The sequence below is a fragment of the Mercenaria mercenaria genome, chromosome 10 (assembly GCF_021730395.1).
Source record: "Mercenaria mercenaria strain notata chromosome 10, MADL_Memer_1, whole genome shotgun sequence".
In the NCBI taxonomy this organism is placed as follows: Eukaryota; Metazoa; Mollusca; class Bivalvia; order Venerida; family Veneridae; genus Mercenaria; species Mercenaria mercenaria.
In genome coordinates, this window is record NC_069370.1 from 66,617,338 (window position 1) to 66,636,925 (window position 19,588).

The 19,588-nt window shown below is 35.0% G+C and overlaps 1 protein-coding gene across 8 annotated transcripts in view; it reads left to right on the forward strand.

Annotated features, from left to right (window-relative positions):
- The window catches only part of LOC123561373 (uncharacterized), a 115,940-nt gene extending 97,779 nt beyond the window's left edge, over positions 1 to 18,161 (forward strand). For all 8 annotated transcript variants that reach the window (XM_053553253.1, XM_053553257.1, XM_053553256.1 and 5 more), the window contains 21 exons: positions 152 to 300; positions 749 to 1,113; positions 2,123 to 2,353; positions 3,008 to 3,200; positions 3,636 to 3,822; positions 4,307 to 4,416; positions 4,815 to 5,057; positions 5,182 to 5,361; positions 5,980 to 6,140; positions 6,860 to 7,052; positions 7,629 to 7,862; positions 8,345 to 8,622; positions 10,357 to 10,504; positions 11,299 to 11,404; positions 12,230 to 12,509; positions 13,173 to 13,374; positions 13,977 to 14,182; positions 14,617 to 14,753; positions 15,230 to 15,353; positions 15,729 to 16,009; positions 16,440 to 18,161. In XM_053553253.1, coding sequence (XP_053409228.1) covers positions 152 to 300; positions 749 to 1,113; positions 2,123 to 2,353; positions 3,008 to 3,200; positions 3,636 to 3,822; positions 4,307 to 4,416; positions 4,815 to 5,057; positions 5,182 to 5,361; positions 5,980 to 6,140; positions 6,860 to 7,052; positions 7,629 to 7,862; positions 8,345 to 8,622; positions 10,357 to 10,504; positions 11,299 to 11,404; positions 12,230 to 12,509; positions 13,173 to 13,374; positions 13,977 to 14,182; positions 14,617 to 14,753; positions 15,230 to 15,353; positions 15,729 to 16,009; positions 16,440 to 17,004 — 4,573 coding nt within the window. In that variant the 3' untranslated portion in view covers positions 17,005 to 18,161. The remainder of the gene's footprint in view (positions 1 to 151; positions 301 to 748; positions 1,114 to 2,122; positions 2,354 to 3,007; positions 3,201 to 3,635; positions 3,823 to 4,306; positions 4,417 to 4,814; positions 5,058 to 5,181; positions 5,362 to 5,979; positions 6,141 to 6,859; positions 7,053 to 7,628; positions 7,863 to 8,344; positions 8,623 to 10,356; positions 10,505 to 11,298; positions 11,405 to 12,229; positions 12,510 to 13,172; positions 13,375 to 13,976; positions 14,183 to 14,616; positions 14,754 to 15,229; positions 15,354 to 15,728; positions 16,010 to 16,439) is intronic.
- The last annotated feature ends 1,427 nt before the right edge of the window (positions 18,162 to 19,588 follow it).

Sequence of the window (19,588 nt, forward strand, 5' to 3'; positions counted from 1 at the left end):
GACATTCCCTTACCTCTGGTACTAATGTCAGGAATCCAGGAAGCTGCAGTTGAGATAATTCAACAAATTGTAACTGATAACTTTCTCTACCATTTATGTAAAATAAGTAGGTTAAAAGTAAAACTCTTAACAAACAAGCACGGCTTTTCAGGACGGATCCCCATGTCATCTTGACACTTGAGAAAGCAATCATGCGAGGAAAGCCTGTGTTGCTTAGGAACTGTCAGGAACATATAGACAACATTATCACACCCTTGATGCATCACAGAAACACTGCTAAGGAAGATGACAAAAACGAAGGTACGGTGCCAACTTTTGTCTTTGTAAGGTGGGTGTGAGGTGGGCATGGGCTTTATTACCAAGTGGTTAATACCACTTGCTCCTTAATTTTGGTTTGAGCCTTTTAAGGGGCCAGATACTTCTATGTGAGAAGCCGTTGAAGTGGCTTATACATGTAGAAGGTTGGTGGATCTAGTAAGGTTCCTGCTCAAGCTTGAAATAGTACCTAATAGGGCACCTGGTGTCTTCTTCCAATACAATAAGCTGGAAAGTTGCATTATGACCTAAATTGTGTCATTTTGACTTAGAAAGCAAGAAAAGAAGGAAACACATATATCAAATTTCTGAAACAATATTGAAGTTAGCATCTTAGTTGTTCATTGTAAGTTTTCAGTCTCTTCATTTTGATTTATGTGCTTCTACATAATTCCACAGACAGCTAACAGTTTTCTTGTTGGCATTATTTCAGAACCAAGAATGATCAAGTTCTGTGGCAGACGTATCCTGTGTCATGAAGATTTCAGGTTTTACTTGTCAAGTCCACTACCAAAACCAAAGTTCAATCCAGAGATAGCCTCTACCACCACCATTATAAACTTTGGTGTGTCACATGACACTCTTACAGAGGATTTACTGACCAGGGCTTTTGCTAGAACTCGGCCAGACCTGTACAAAGAGCGTATTCTAGCTCTAAAGAACGTTGAAGTTCAGACTAAAACATTGCATCACTTGTCAGTGACAGTTCGAGATAAAGTTTTAACAAACCAGGAAGCAATTATGGGAAGTGCAAAGGCTGTGAAGTTCATTACAGACTTTACAAATGCTAAAGTTGAGGTATGCATTTTTCAAGATTAATTTTATTATCATAAGTTCTCATTTTTGCTTACGGATATAATAATCCCTCTATAGCGGACTGTCTGTGACCAGATCAAGCATGGTGGTTGTATACAGGTTTGACTGTATTGGTTCTATTCAGTACAGTGAATCTCTGCTGTATCTCCTGTACACTGTCATGAAAACAGTTTAGAAACGCTTGATATTTCAATCATATTTGAATGACTAACTACAGTGTAACCTGTATTAAGCAGCTAGCCAAGGGAACAACACAATCTGGTGGCTTCAGGTAAGCAGCTACTGAAGACAAGTGGAAACTGGAACAAGTCAAATTGGAATGTCACACTAGGTGCTTAATGTAGGTGACTTCTAAGACTGCTTTTACTATATAGTACCTCTCTTAACTGATTGTTCAATGTGTACATTTAGCTGTCCAATTCTGTCATTCCTCAAATACTTACTCCTAAATAACTATGACAGAAACTCAGTACTTACATGAACAACTCTTTGAACCAAAATTTCTTTGACTTAATCATTCTAGATTGATCAAAAGTTCAAGAATAAAAAATATTTTCATCTTATCATCTCAAGCTTTTCGTGCCTCAAAAATTTTATTTAGGGGTTGGGGGCGGGGGGGGGGGGGGAGGCACTTAGATTTGCCATTGTTGGTAACTTACCACCATCTGTCCACTTGTCCATCTGTCCTTCTCAATTTGTGTTGTGCATAATCTCAAAAAGTGTTGTTAATCAGCATAAGTTTTGCACTTGGTCTTTTCTCTGGGATTTCATCTAGCCAGTCCATAGTTATGTCAAGTGACTTAAGTCAAGAATAATTGAGCAATTTTGTTCAGCATGAGAAGTTGTGCACTTGTGGGTTTTATTTGGGATTAAACTGCTCCTACTAACTCCATCACCAGCACAAAAAAAAGTAAAAAAAAAAAGTTTTTTTTACTCTTACAGTTTCTTCTAGTTCTTAAATATCAAAATGTGTATTTTGATCTTTTTGCAGTTGTCAAACAAATTGCAAGAGACATTCACACTGATGGACGACCTTGATGCACTGAAGGATGAGTTGTATCCCTTGGCACGCAGGGCAGCCATGTTGTACGCCATTACAAGAAGCTTACAGAGCATACATAATGAGTATCAGTTCTCACTGGAATATTTTATCAATCTGTTTGATGAAGCTGTAGGTGGTGAATTACCTGATGAGTTTATACAGGGTGTCAACATAGAGGAAGTAAGTATTTTCAGTTTAACCTCTGATAATGACACTTCTGTGTATTTGTTTATAGTATGTTATATTTTACCCCATTAACCTTTAGCCTGCTGGTGGCAAGTGATTCTGCCTTTGCGATTAGTGCAGACCAAGATCCATGCAGGCTGATCATTGTCTGCACTGTTTGCTATTCAGTTAGTAAATTTTCAATGAACACCCCTTCGAATAATAAATGGTATTGCCCAGATTGATTGATAGACCAGTCCATTTTAGAAATATAGCAGGCTAAGGGTTTAATTGACCCACTTATTTGTTGTAAACTTCCACTCCTGTTAAGAAACAAAAAATCGTATTGAAATGAAAACAGATTGTCTGGGCTCAGTGTCACAGCACATTTTTAAATTATGCCAAATGGATCACTCAAAAAGTGTTGATGGCAAGGTAATCTGGGTTGTAAAATCTCAGACTATACAAGATTTATATAATAAGAAAAGAAAGAATACATGTTTTTAGTTGTATAAGAGAGCTATTCTTGAGGTCATGAGATGGAATGCTTTACCAAATTATTATAAAGCTTGACACACCTCAAAGAGAGTTAATATAATTTAAGTATAATAAAGTTATGAGACTTTTAGTTTCCATAATATTCTCTACACCATTTTCTAAATATTTTAGGGATATGAGGATGATGATGACCTTTCAAGTCGGGATGGAGATCGTAAAACACGTGTCGGCAGTTCATCTTCGCATGGTTCCCGTGACGATACAGGAGAGAAAGGAACCGACAAACAGACAACAGCTACGAAACATGATGCTGGTCAGAATGAGGCTGACTTTGATGAAAAAAGTAAACAAGAACCAACAGAGGGTATGTAGTTACAAATATTGAGAGTAAAGCCTTTAAGTACCAAGTCAGTTGCTGCTTGATCAGAAATTTTCTTTTTACATATCAAGTATTTGGTAATGTTAAGAGTGAAACTTTGATATACTTGAAATAGCACAACCTTGGATATAAGGAATAATTTTCAGAAGCTTAGGACTTCTTTGTTCCATGTTAGAGGGGTTGAAGAAATTTTCATGGTGAAGAGTATGTAAAAGCAGGTCTTACTATGTTCATATCTCTTGGTCTGTTTGTATGTTGTTAAGAGCTTGTGATTTTTGTTAGTTTTACAGGATATATTGTACTATTCAATATGTTTTAAATTTAATTATAATGTGAAATTGTCCAAATTATTCTAATATCAATTCATAGACTGAAGTAAAACAAACTTAAGTTTTATACTTTTTTTCCTTTTAAATATAGAATCTGCAAGTACAAGTGCAGCACAGCGTCTGGTGGCTGGTACAGAGTCAGAAGAGTTACCTGCCCTTGAGCTACCCCAGACTGCTGCCCTGCCATCAGAAGGCGTGGAATACTCGAGCTTCTCAGCTAATCAAATCAAACAACTCATGGATAAGTTGACAGGTCTCGTCTACAGGAGAATTAGAGAGTAAGATATTTATATTACAAGATTATTCCGAGAAAAATATTATTTTAGAGCAAGATTTCAAGAGAAAGTTTGTACTGTTAGAATAAACATAGTGCTTTTATATGTAATGAGTGAGATTATCATACAAAATCTTTGACTGGGTTTACAGCTCTTTGTCGACATCTTTTCTGTTGGAGAAGTTACTTAATTGTGGTTGCAACGTTTTGTAGGTTATAATGTCTGATGAAGTAACAATTATATTGAAATTAAAAAAGTCATAGTAACTGTTATTTGTTTATTTTGCAGTTACGGTAAAATCTTTTAATTTTGTGGGCACAAAATTACATGGTTTACAATGTTTGAACATAAAATGAATGCGGATTTACTTGTTTATTTGGCTTTGGTTTTTTGGATTGATGCAACCACAAAATCTACAAAAACTAGCCCCCCCATGAATATTGAGGATTTCATAGGATAACTTGAAATATGTTTTGTTTGTTTGTAGGAGTTTGTATGAAGGCGACTGTTTATTGTTTGCTACCCTACTATGTCTGAACATACAGGCTGAAGGTGGAGAGAACTTCACCAATGAGGAAATGTCTCTCTTGTTACAAGGTTTGTATACAATCATTGCTACTACATTAAATGTAATAGCTGTGTTTTACATAGTTTAACAGAATGTAAAAATTCACTTAAAAAAAAATCAAAATACTATTCAAAAGTTATTGGCAACAAGTATCTTTGCTTTGGAACTCTATAATGACCAACAGTCTTTATCAAAAGTATTAATTTTGCTTGAAATTGTCATACTGGTAGAGCATCAGACATCTGCATTGCAGGTATTAGTTCAAATATGTAACTGGAGGCAAATTTTCACTTTATTCTGTGTAATTCTGGTCAGAATGTCAAGAAAATACAATATCCCAATACTGTATACTAAATTGCAAATGCTCTTTGTCTGAAATTAATGTAGAATAGATGGGGTTAACTAACAGAGGTAATGTTATTTTCAGGTAACCCTGGTCTTGGCATGCAGCTGACATTGGCTGACTTTGATTGTAAAGATGAAGCTCCAGTTTGGCTACCCCAGGAGAAATGGGAGGATATCCTGGCCCTTTCTGTGTTGCCTGGACCTTTAGATTCCCTCTGTGTAAACTTTGCTCAGTGTTCAGATGCATGGAAGAGCTGGTACAAGGGAGATTATCCAGAGCAAGAACCGTTACCACTATCTGTTACAGCTGCAGGGGCATCCATGGGTAAGTGATTCAGTTCTGTTTAAATTAGTATAAAAACAAGAACTGCATGTTACATATAAAAACTTGTCTCTTTTTCTCTACAATTTGCATGAAAAGATACAACAAAAAGTATATATGATTTCAGAAACGCGTCCTGGCTCCTCTGAGAGCACAAGGAGTGCAAAAGAGAACCAGACTAAATCACCAGATCTTGGACCGCTGACTGAATTCCACCAGCTACTCCTGCTGAGAATGTTGCGTCCAGACAGACTTCCAGTTGCTCTGGGCAAATATATCAACAAATATCTGACACTCAATCTGCCAGGTTAGTTTTGTATAACTAAGCTTTCAGCATTACTTTACAGTGTTATGTGGTCAAAAATTGATATTGTCTTGTCAGTTTTCAAGTTACAAGTAAAGATGGTTTCCAAGAAAACAGGAGCAACAATTAGTTTATACATTTTATATAATGTCTGCAACTAATCTCCACTTCTTATGAAATGTTATTGTTTTGAAGACCAGACTCGAGATGAATCATTGACGTTGGTCAACTCATAATTTGTGCTTGATCAACCAGGCAGTTGTTCAAGTTCTGAGTTTGGATACTGGAATCCCTTATACAAACCTGTCTTAATCAGCCAATCAAGGGAGGGATTATCAGTGACTTTTTAAGACTGGTTGTTTAGCTTGATGTAGGTTAATTTACTTGAAAAGTATGAGTAAAAGAATTGGCAAATGTGACAAGTAGCTGCTTAGTAGAGGTGATTGCTTACACATGTTTGACTATTTATACATGTAACTTCTTTAAAGTTTGCTATACATGTATAAAAACAAGGAATGTTGGTTGTCTGTTGGATGTTAATCAATTCTATATGTCATTGATTCTAGCATTTCTTATATTCATTGTTTATATTAAAATTGTTTAACATCTGTATTTTAACAGATCAAATAGAGTTTAACCTGCAGGATACGTTACGTGACTCCCGGCGTCACCTGGGAGTGCTGTTACTGCTTCCAGAAAGTTTAGCTTCTGTCAAGTCACAGCCAGTTACCAGGCTTAAAATGACTCATCCACCAGTTGATGTTCTCTTCAAACTAGCTAAGGTATTGTTTGATATGACTTATACATTTGTAGCTAAGATGTTTTAACTTGACTTCTTGTTAAATGGTCAGATACTCCAGTGATCACCATTATTACTGGAAAGTCAATTTTTAGTTATTGAGTTCAGTTGCATGTTGGTCAGCAGTAAAAATGAAGACATTGATTTTGTTGGTATTCTTCCAGATATTTCCTTTTAAGGTAGTGGATCCATACTGACAAACTGTGCAAATTGCATGTTCTCTGTATGAGAGTTCAGCTTGGCATTCTCTTGGATTTATTTGTTTTATTTTTTTCAAGTTATGTGTGTATTGAGGTTCTTTGTGTCCAAAAAAAACCTGGCATATTGTGTAACATGAATACCTAATTACACAAAAAATTGCCAAGTGTTGTTACGTGTCAGCTACCTTAAAGTACACATGATTTCAAACATAATGTAGTCCAGGGAACATTCTATTACCAAAGTTTTATGTACACTTTGAGTTGACTGAGGATAAGTATTATCATTTTAAAGAATCTGATTTAAAACATTTTTGTGAAAAAGAAAAATTCTACATATTATATAATAAGTCATGTCTTATTTTGATTGAAAGCTAGCTTACTTCAAGGTGTTGATATTAAAATCTTATATCTGCTTGTAAGCAAAGATGCAGACTGCATGAATCCATCAGTTTACTTTTTAAGGGCTGTTATGTCATAATAATTAATCTTTGTTTATCAACAGACTGAAAATGTCAATGTAGAACATGTACGTATTGGTGAGGGTAGTGAAGTACTTGTAGAGGAGGCTATTGATACTGCCGAGAAAAATGAGGGCTGGGTCGTCATAGAGGATCTGCATTTAGCACCAGAGAAATTCTTCAACCAGCTTAAAAAGCATTTGATTCGTGTCTATAGGAGCAGAGAAAAATTAAGAGGTTTATATGTCATTTACTTAATACTGGCAACTTGTATGGTTGATGGAAGTTATTTAGATATAACAACATTTGAACAATCAAAGGTAAAGCTAGAAACTAGGATAATACAGAGCCATTATCATTTTATGGGTCCAACAAAAATGGTCCCTTTTTCTCGCTTTTTACATGCTTTTGAATAAAAGGCTTTGAAGCAGCTACTATTGTAACTTCACTGCTGATAAGATTTGCAGTGATGAGGGTATAGTGGCATAATTGTCACATAACTCATCACCTTAAAGCAAAAATGTGGATAACTGCATTAAGCAGAGGTTGAATACAGAAGGGCAGTAAATATTAAAAGATGAGGACATTTTATGTATTAAGTATTGTCTGCCTGTCAGATGGTAATTTTTATTTGAAAATAACTTCTAATTTTGGATATTTTCAGTAGGTCGCTGAACCGTTCATTTTGTTTTAATCACACTAGTCAAAGACTTTACAAAAATAATGCTACTGTAAAGTTTGAATACAAATACTGTTGACTTGTAGTTTTGTGAAAAATGCCAAATATATAAACAATACAAATTTTGATTACAGCTAATAACCCAGAAGAAAGACAGAAGTCAAGCAAATTCTGCGTTTGGATCACGAGTGAACCAGGTCAGAATATCCCTGACTTTTTGCTTCTCAATCTCCACAAGGTGGCATGGAATCACATGACGATGGATATATTACAGCCAGATATTGCTGAGAGTAACACAGAGACTGGTGACGGTGGAGAAGCACCACTAGCTATAAACTACAAGTCTCCAATGACCTACCTACATACAGGTTTGATCTTTTATAAATCCTTTTTATCTATTGTAAGATTAGAAATTCTACAGAAGTAGGATTGTCATACTTTTTTATCTATTAAACTAGCTGTTAATTTTTTGTTGATATTAGCAAGATAATACATGAGTTAGTTATTCTTTTTATGAATAGAATATAAAATAGGGAAAAACTGTTGAAACTGACATTAATGGTAGACAAATTATCATGGATTTCATAGTTACATGATTCCAAGAAATTAAATTCTAAGGAATGTAGAAAATCTCCATTTATTTTGGTTTTAGAATTAAAATCTGCAAATTAATGTACCACTTAAATATCCTTTCTGACACAATTGTTGTTCCAGAAAGAAATTAGGTGTTTAGGACATAGAAATTTTATGAATAAACTGAATCTCACTTTCATGTCTTTAAAATCAAGTTATGCAGATACTGATGAACACTTTTCTTACAGAAGAACTTCATGGATTGTTTTTATTTCAGCCATTGTGTCAACCATGAAACAAATACCGACCAAGGTCTGGGAGCTCGTTCTACACGAAACACAGAATATTAGAAATATTGCATTTTCTATAGCGGTCATACAATCCATGCTAGCTGCTCGCCAGTTATTCGGGGCCCAGGGACTCAGTCAGTACTATCCGTTCACAGAAGTTCAGACTGGACAAGCTATTTTGCTAGTTGTCGGCAGACTTTTGAGGCCAACTGATGAGGAGGGAGGGGAACCAAACAAAGAGAAATTAACACAACTTATCACACAGGTTATTGTTTTCTTTTGTATTCTAAATTCTTTACTTTCTACAATAAGTTGCGTTATATTTAAGTCCTAGATATCTATGGTCGTATCTGCTACTTATGATCTTTTATAACCTATACATTTTTAGCTTGACTTTTCGAAGAAAAAGTACAGCTATTGCACTCGCCCCGGTTTTTGATAAAGTCAGGTATCTCTGTTACTATCAAAGCTATTGACTTGAAACTTAAAATACTTATTTATGATCAAAGTCTACACCAGGAGAAACAATCCCCATAACTCTGATTTGAATTTTGACAGAATTATGCCCCTTTTTAACTTAAAATTTTTGGTTAAAGTTTTTGATAAAGTCAGATATCTCAGTTACTATCAAAGCTATTGACTTGAAACTTAAAATACTTATTTACTAGCAAAGTCTACGCCAGGAGAAACAATCCCCATAACTCTGATTTCAATTTTGACAGAATTATGCCCCTTTTTAACTTAAAATTTTTGGTTAAAGTTTTTGATAAAGTCAGATATCTCTGTTACTATCAAAGCTATTGACTTGAAACTTAAACTACTTATTTACTGTCAAAGTCTACGCCAGGAGAAACAATCTCCATAACTCTGATTTGAATTTTGACTGAATTATGCCCCTTTTTAACGTAGCATTTTTTGTTAAATTTTTTTGATAAAGTCAAATATCTCTGTTACTATTAAAGCTTTTTACTTGAAACTTAAAATAGTTATTTACTATCAAAGTCTACACCAGAAGAAACAATCCCCATTACTCTGATTTGAATTTTGACAGAGTTATGTCCCTTTTTAACTTGGATTTTTTTTTACTGGCAAAGCTCTAATTCAGAGTCAAGCACTGAGAAAAGTCGAGCGCACTGTTTATGGACAGCTCAAGTTGGAAATTGCATTGAAAGGACCACAGTCTGAACATATAATCATAATTTTGTGACCCTGTTTATTGAACCTAAAATGAAATTCCGTTAATAGAATTGTATTGTATCTTTCAACACAATTTTTGGTCAGTTTTGGAAATGTGTACTGAGGGAAAAGGTCATATCTGCCTAGTAACCTTTTAATATTGGATATTTTAGTTTAAGATACTACAATCATATAGTAAACAGATCACAAGTAGAAGATACAACTTTCCTTAAAGACAATTGTTTAAAGGTGTATATACAATATATACAAAGTCGACAGGATAGATATATGACAGTAGTGTCTGTATTTAAAAGATTTCATTATGAGGTTTCAATATGGATATGAATGATGAGAAAGTTTTAAAAGCAAAAATTATACAATTTTTATAATTTTTTCAAAAGTACTGTTCTACACTTACAAGGATTTATTTCTGAGATGTTGATAAAGTTGAAGCTTATGAAGCATTTCTCTTACCCTTTACCATTAAATGAACTTTTTTAATGTACATTGACTGTTAAATATTTATGATATTTTAATAAGGTCCATATTGAGATACTAAGAAAAACACGTATCAAAAGCTAAACGGGTTAACATATCAGCTGAAAGTGCTGAAAATTAGACAGTATTTCAGAAGTTATTCTTTCCATATCAGCAATATAAAAGATACTATTTTCCTCTAGCAGACATTTTGACATTCCTTTTACTAAGGTGGGATGTGTCTAACTACCAGTACTGTGTTCAGTTACATTGTTTTCACAATAAGTTGCAGATATCTTCTTATAATATCAGTCAGTTCAATTACAGAGAGATATATATTTTACAGGTGATATACGAGAATACAGCATACAGTGAGTTTGACAGGGAATATGTGAGAGCAGTTGTCAGAAATGTTTTACATAATGTATACACAGACTCCTCTGGTACACTTGTACTTGGAACGGTAGCCATACCTACTCCACCTGCTAATGTTGGTAAGTACCTATAGGTTGTTCAATATAAATCGAAGGTAGTTAACCTGTAATGACCCTACAATTTCCTTGTTATTGAGAATACATAAATTGTCATTTTTTTTGTTATTATGGTTTCACTGCCTTAAAGCTTTTTTACATGCCCCCATTTTAAGAAAACATGACACACATACATTTTAAAAATTTTACTTGCTTGTGCACATACTACACTAACCACAATAAAATAATAATGAATAAATGCAAAATTCACTTTCTGATGGATAATGATAAAATTTTGTGTTTAACGGATTGTTCAAATAAATTCTAAACTCATGATTTTACCTAGCTTGAGTATCCTTGTCATGGTGCCCGACCTCCTTTGATCTAAAACTTTGGAAGTGTTTTGCCCCATTTTGCAAAGCTTTTGTTTTTCCAATAAGAAAGAGTGTCAAAAGTTAATAAATGTCTTTATACAATTTTGTGCAATGTCAAATTTTTAGTATTTTGACAGAGATCAGTAAATTTGCCACATGATAAGTAAAAATGCTAAAGTTAAGTTGTATCACTTGTTTGAACTTGTAAGAATTATTAGTTTGATAGTATCTTTCGCTTGAGCTTGTGAGAATTTTTAGTTCAGTTGTGAGATTCTCTTGTTTCAGCTGGTGAGTATTCTTAGTTAAGTTATATCTCTTGTTTGAATTTGTAAAAACTCTTAGTTTGGTTGCATCTCTTGTTTAAGCTTACAAGAATGCGTATTTCAGTTGTAACACTTTCATCCTGTAAGAGTTCTTAGTTCAGTTGTATCTCTTGTTTTACAGAGCCAAGTGAGTATGCCTGGTGGTATGAGAAGAACGTGGATGAAGAGTTCACTCTTGCTGCTTTACAACTTCATACCAGTGTAGAGAAGGAGGCTTGTGTTGCAAGGTATGCTATTTTGCCTGCTGTAGTTTTCTGTGGACATACTACACCATTGTAGACTGTAGTTTTCTGTGGACATCCTGCACCATTGTATATTTCCTGTGGACATCCTGCACCATTGTAGACTGTAGTTTCCTGTGGACATCCTGCACCATTGTATATTTTCTGTGGACATCCTGCACCATTGAATTGTCGTATATTGTATTTTTCTAATGACACCCTGCACCATTGTTTACTGTAGTTTACGATTGACATGCTATACCATCGTACATTGTAGTTTTCTAAGGACGCCCTGCACCATTGTTTACTGTAGTTTTCTATGGACATCCTGCACCATTATATATTGTTGTTTCCTGTGGACATCCTGCTCTTTTATATATTGTAGTTTCCTGTGGACGTCCTGCTCCTTTATATATTGTAGTTTCCTGTGGACATCCTGCTCCTTTATATATTGTTGTTTCCTGTGGACATCCTGCTCTTTTATATATTGTAGTTTCCTGTGGACGTCCTGCTCCTTTATATATTGTTGTTTCCTGTGGACATCCTGCTCCTTTATATATTGTAGTTTCCTGTGGACGTCCTGCTCTTTTATACATTGTAGTTTTCTGTGGACATCCTGCTCTTTTATATATTGTAGTTTCCTGTGGACATCCTGCACCATTGTAGAACAGGCATTATTCTGAAAAAGAAATGGAAACAAATTGGAGTTTTAGTTTCATTCGCAGATAAAATGAGGTTAATGAGAGAATAACACAAAAAATGACCAAAAACACCTTTTTTAACTGATTTACCTTTACAGTTTAATATATTGCAATGCTTACTGTTTTACAGCTCAACAGAGTTTATCACCCACATGGATCACATGTTTGAGACCCAAAATATGGAAGCAGGAGATGTTGCCACGAGTCAGGCAGATGTTATAAACATTAAACGCCTCAGGTCATCTCTAGATATCTGTTTAGAAGATTTACCTCCCTTGTTAGAGTTAGGCCAAATACCAGATACCTTGCAACAGGATTACAACTTCCCATACCATTGTCCCAGTGTGATCAGCATTGCAACAGCATCAAGCACAATGATGCCAGAAACCATTGGATACGTCCTTCTACAGGTTAGTACAGTTACATTCATATTAAGATACAGTTACTTTGCATATGAATATTTGCAAGTGATAAACTGGATGTGTTGCTTTCTTGCTTGATGCTTAAGTATAAAAAGTATAGTTTTAGGACCAGTCATCTTGATGTAAGTATAATGTGACTTGGTTTAGGTTGGGTATTGTGTCATATGTTTATAATGTGATATCAAGTGAGGCAGCACTAAGAAGATGGAGATGTGTCCACTGCAGTTCAAGTAAACACCATGATGACCGAAAAATTGTTAATAAGAGACAACACAAAAGTGTGCACACAAAACTTTATTGGTAATCTGAGAGGACATTACTGGTCAGAAGTAGATAAGTTACTATAATTTCCAAATATGTTAGGTAAAACATCAAACAATTTAAATGGCTGAAAAGAGTGAGATCTGCAATTCCATTTTAATAATCATATTTGTGAAAAGGCAGTAAAATCAGACTTTAGCAAGGGCTGCAACAGCAGACTTCAACTTGTAGAATCATAACTCAGAGGAAAGTTAAGAATGAATGTTTTAGCTGAATTTATGAGTTATTTATGTTTTCTTTTTCTTGGTAGCATTGGATGCTCGGTAATATTTATGAATTTTGTTGCATTCCTGTAACTATAGCATCACACACTATATTTTTTTCATGCAGGAATGCTTGTGGCTGAACTCGATACTGTGCCACATCCGTCAGCAGATCAGTGAGTTACATGAGAGATTGATGGGTGGTCCAGAAGCTCTGCCTCATGTATATATGACCACAATACTTAGTCTGCAGGAGGAACATGTACCAATTTCATGGGTACATCCAAACTCACAGCCATGTACACATTCCCTAGTCTCCTGGCTGCAAGGTAAACCAAACAATAAACTTGTACATTTGTTTTGCTCATAAAATAACACATTTATGTACAGTGAAACATTTACCAGTAATTGTGAACACTAGAAATTACATGATTCAACTTTTGAAGGGAATATGAATGGGACTTTCACCTATCATTAAATCCACAAAAATTATATTTGACAGTATGTCTTTAGTGTTGTCTGTTTTTAAAACAATTTGATATGCTAAATTGTGTACTAGGTAAAGTAATATTAATAACATGATTGACATACAGACAGAAACACAAAACATAGTTCTACACATTGCTGAATATAAGAATCTTTCACTTGGCAGGAAGTTCACATCTTGCCCGCAACCAGTGATAGATTCTTTCTTTGTTCTTTTTTATTCTACAAATGATATAAATGACTTTCATTTAAGCTCTATTTTCTTACAATAGCATACGAATTTATAAACATTTATGCATGAATGTAGAATGTTATGACATATTGCAGCAGGTTTGCCAACACCAGTGAAAAAAAATGGAAACTCTCTTCTGGTATGCCTTGGTGAAGTAGGAAATTGTGATTATCACCTTTAACAACACCAGACATTTCAATTTTATTTTGATAGATATGGAGAGACGATATGACCAGCTACAGTCATTTGTAAAATGTGGAATGGTGCCAACATTTACTGATGGTCAGGTTGGGGAGAATCCTGTTATTGGACATGGCAGACTGACTAAAATCTGGTTAGGAGGTCTTGTAAACCCAGAGGCTCTACTTGCATCAATCAGACAAGAGAAAGCTGTGGTCAGCCAGTGTAATATTGATGACGTAAGTTTGCTTATATGTTTGTTTTTGTATGGATTTTGTGTTTATTCCCAGTAAAATGCTACAGGCTTGCATATTTGTAGTGTTATTGGGGAAAATTATGAAATGAATGACTTGCCATGTTAGAAGTAACTTTTTTGTGTTTTCTAAGAAATTGAACTGTTAAATAAAATAGGAAACTTAATAAGGACGTGTCATTGTCATAAGTTCGGATTTTATTTAATCTTTTTGTAAACCTGTCCAGTACCATGTAAATTTGGAATTTGTAAAAAAGTGTTCTTTATAAAGATGCTGAGAATGTACAAATGGAGATGTATTACTTGAAAAAGTTCAGCATTAGTTTCAACAGTGCTCATCAGCTGTGGGATATCTAAAGTCCCAAATTCATTCTAAGGAAAGAAGTCTCATGTCTAAAACTGTGTTTGTTTTGTCCCCAGATTGTATTTGAATGTGTGGTCCTGGACACTGACAGTACTGCTGAGTATGATATAGATGAGGGTGGAATGTTTATTACATCTGTGTATTTACAAGGTGCTGCCTGGGATTATGATAATGACTGTCTACAAGATGCAAGGTAATGTTATTAAATAATGCAGCTACATGATGTAAGGTAACAGATTTATGTAACATTATGCACCTACATGATTTGATACAATAGAAGTAACATTTTTGTGTTTGTCATAAAAGATGTTAGACATCTACATGAAGGACGGTAATGACCATATCATGCATCTACATGATTTGAGGCAGTAAACGTTAAACAATATATTGACATTATGCAGGTAATGCTAGGCATCTACATGGTACTAGTATTACAAGTAATATGAGACATCTCCATGATGCAAGATATTATAAACAATTATGCATCTACTCTGTGGTTGATGCAAGGAATAAACATTTAATGAGGTAATACAGGGATATTTAAACTAAAAAAGGTCATTTATTCTATCTTTGCTCCATTTTTGTCATGCCAAAGAGACTTCTTTCTGAAGTCTTAACTAGATTCGATTGAATGAGAAACCTAATTTTGTATATTTATCACCATTTCAGCTCAGCATTGTTTCACATACCAAGTATTTACCTGAAACCAGTTATACGGGCAGAATCCCCTGATCCAGAGACCCAGGAAAATAGGAGCAAAAAAATATATAGCTGTCCTGTCTACATGAACAGGGTATGTTATATTAGTGTTACAATTTGTACATTCTCGAAAAAGTCTTTAACAATAGCTCCTCTCATTCAGGTTTTATGTTGAAACATATATACATGTCATGGTACATTGCTAAAATAGTAAACTTCTTTTTGAAGAAGACTTAAAAACATTCTACAATACAGACGCGTGTTGTTTTACATAGAAAACATAACTAAATTTTGAAACCTTGTCTACAGCCACAAGGCATTAAGTAAGTAGAACTTCTGAACTGTAAGCCAACTTTATGCCTCGTTAAAATGAAAGAAAAAATGATTAATTAATCAAGTTGCCATTTACACTTCAGTTTTTAGATGATCAATCCATAGAAATTATACATCAGTGTTTGTTTTTTCTCAGAGTCGGCAGTATGAGATTGTACAGTTACAGCTAAACTGTCCACCACCGACTGATACATGGCACCTTGCCAGAACCGCTCTTGTCCTTGATGCGGGTCTCCCTGAGGATGGTGTGAAGAAGTCACGCTCATACTTAATGAACCTCCGTGCAGCAGCCATGATGCCAACAGAAGAGTCGGATGAGGAATCTGAAGATGCTGATGAAGAACTTGAAGAGCTCGAGCCTGATGAGTCGGATACAGAAGAAATTGGACACTCGGAACCTTCTCAGCTCTCATATAGGTAAGTTTCATTTCCTTTTGTGGATAAATATTTCAGTCTCCATTAAATTACATCAGACAGTTATGCTCAGTTATGTAATGCTCAGTAAAGTAACAAAATTTCATTTGTAAACGTTTACTTGTACATGAATATTACAGTTTTCACTTTCACTAACTATTCATACTTCATTTAATATATATCATAATATTTAAATGTTTTATGTGGTGGCAAGGTTTCAGCATGGTTGCCTTTATTCACACCATCTGTTTTTTAAAGTTTCATAGTACTTTGTTTTTAAAAGGATAAAAAAGTGTTCAAAAGCTGTATAAAAGAACACAATGTTCTGGTGAGTTTGTACATTACTCAGTCATGAAACATGATTTAAACATGTTGTGTCCAAAAAATTAAACAGCCAAAGAAAAACGATAATATTTAGCTATTTTAATTTCAGACCCCTAAGTCCCAAGGCACCACCACTCCCACCGGGGCTCGGCTTATTACGTGAACCTCCAATGGATGAAGAGCCAGACTCTGCAAAATCCAAGGGTGGTAAGAAGTCCCCAGCAGACAGAAAAACACCCACACGAAAAACGCCATCCCGTACACCACCAAAAACAACTCCGCCAAAAGTGTCTCCAAGGAAAACACCAACACCTAAAGGGGACAGAACTCCAACATTACAAGCATTCCCTGAGGACAAGGACAAAACAAAGGAACAGAAAGAAACAAAAGCCGAGAGACAAAGTCCTGGAGGGCGATTATCCCGAGGCTCTAAGGGATCTCGAGGTAGACTCTCACAAGCCTCAAAGAAAGGAAGCGGAGATATTGATGCTGAGGATGAAACAAGACCATTTTCCCAGGCACATGAGGATCCACTAACACAGGTGGAGATTGAGACAGAAGAGGGAGCAGAAGGAACAACAGAGAAAGTTGAATCAAGGGTAAACACACCAGGAGAACAGAAAGAAGGTTCTAGAGTCGGAACACCACAAAAACAGAATGAAACTGCAAATTGATAACATATATAATTATATAATCATCTCATAATGTCTCCTTTAACAGTTGACAGTGCTTTTTAGTTTAAAGTTTGAATACATAAATAATATGAAACAAAGACTTTTATGTGGATGTTGTTTTGGAGATTAGTAGTTGGAATACATGGGATGAAATGAATATTTATAAGTTGGCAGTGTTTTTAATGTTTGAATACATAATATGATACAATGACTATTAAGTTGACAGTGTTTTTTAGATTGAAAGTTTGAATACAGTGTATGACAAAAGGACTACCAGAAAGAGAATGAATTGTTTTTAGTGCTAAATTTACACTCACACTTTACCTATTTTGAAATATATATGACACTTATATCCATCCATTTATCTTTGATGTTTTAGTAAGTTTTCTGTTTTACATTTTTCCTTCCTTTCATTGATAAATACAGCATTATCTGACCTTGAAGCATTAATTTCGTCCTTGGCTTTTGTGTGTTGTACAGAAGACTGGATGTCATTTAATTGTTTTTTGCAATGTGTCCATCCATTGAAATATTAATGAAAAGAAAAATGTTTTATATTATCTATAGATTATTGTAACTTCTCTTTTTCAGAAAAATGACCAGCTAAAATAAGTGAAGGGAAATTAGTGACTGCTTTTATGGGTTGTGTGATATTAAGATTACCATGTTATATTGATCGTGTTATATTATTTATGTCGAATAGCATGTTATTATATCATTATGTAGAGACTGATAATTTGCAATAAAGTTACTGCCTTCTACTACATTCCAAACACTGGTATCATTGTATAATGCAGACAGACACAGGCAAGTTGTAAACATTTTGTGTCTCATCTTCAGCTGTGCCTTGAATACTAAATATTTACAGTGGCAATTTTACATCTACAGTATCTATATTTGCATGTAATGCGACAAACTTGTAAAAAAGCAGTTCAAAATTAGAAATAGAAAATCAGAACAAATGTGCCAATAAGGAATAAAGTTGTGTCTATTTGATATTTCATTAAAGCCGTCCATTGATCATGTTATATTTGAATGTTATGTCTATTTATTATATGTCTGTTGTGATATTGATGATAAATTATTCTGTGTTAAAAATAAAGAAATATATGTATTTTTTCTAAATGTTTGTTAAACAAAATAAAGAAAAAACACCAGATGTAGTTTAGTTGTGATTTGTGTTGAATACAGATGTAAATGCACTTAAGAAAGTCCGCCCTGTCACTAAATCGCACTCTTCGACATTTGGGCACCACCAGTTTTAATGCATTATTCTGGGATCTCAGATTTCTCGATGGCATATATATGTCTAACGTGTTTACCACATAAGCAGTGCCTTATAAGTGCACAGGAAGCCAATGGAGTTCACGCAATGGTCATATCTGGATGTTCTGGTTACAATTCTAGCTGCCGTTTGTTGGACATATTGTAGTTTGTTCATTGACTGTTTTGGAATACCATATAGAAGAGAGTTGCAGTAATCCAAACGTGCTGTAACAAGAGATTTGGATGCGGTTGTGGTTATACATTGTTTGATGTGACTAAGTTGCCGCAACTGTGCATAGGAATTTCTATACACACTATACACATGTTGCTCCATCCTCATGTTCGAGTCCAGCAAAGCACGGATGTTCCTGACACTGCCTGATCGTTTGATTTCAGAGCCGTACACTGTCACAAATCAGTATCAGATAGAGTGCATTGAGTTCATATATCTTCTCGGAATGAATCAATGTTGATATCTATCATGTATTTTGGCTGTATTATGGCCTTTTTGGACTAGGAAATCGGTTCAAATTTCGTAAAAGTCCATGTTTAAAAACAAATATTTGACATGTACCCTTGAAACTTTGAACACTTGTTTACCATGATGTCCACCTGTAGGCAAGAGTATATATATAACTCTGTCAACTACTTTTGCTGAATTATGACCCTTTTTGAACTTTAGAAATGGTTCAGTTTTCGTACAAGTCCACGTTTGTCTGTGGCTTTAAAACTTTGAACACTTGTTTATCATCATAATGTGTACCTGTAGGCAAATGTACATAATGCTGCTACCTAATTGTGTTGAATTATGGCCCTTTCTGGACTTTGAAATTGCTTCAGTTTCTGGCAAGTCCACGTTTAGTCAAAACTACTTGAAATGTTGCTTTAAAACTTCGAACACTTGTTTATTATCATGATGTCCGCCTGTTGGCAAGAGTACATAACTCTGTCATGAATTATATGGCCCTTTTGGACTTCAAAACTGGTCCAGTTTTCATACTACAAGTCCACTATTTGACATGTGCTTTGAAACTTTGAACACCTGTTTATTGTCATGATCTCCATCTGAACTATGGCCCTTTTTATACGCCCGTTTGAAAAACGGGACGTATTATGGGAACGCCCCTGGCGGGCGGGCGGGCGGGCAGGCGGGCGGCGTCCACAGACCTTGTCCGGAGCATATCTTCTACATGCATGGAGGGATTTTGATGAAACTTGGCACAGTTGTTCACCATCATGAGACGGAGTGTCATGCGCAAGAACCAGGTCCCTAGGTCTAAGGTCAAGGTCACACTTAGAGGTCAAAGGTCAAATTCAA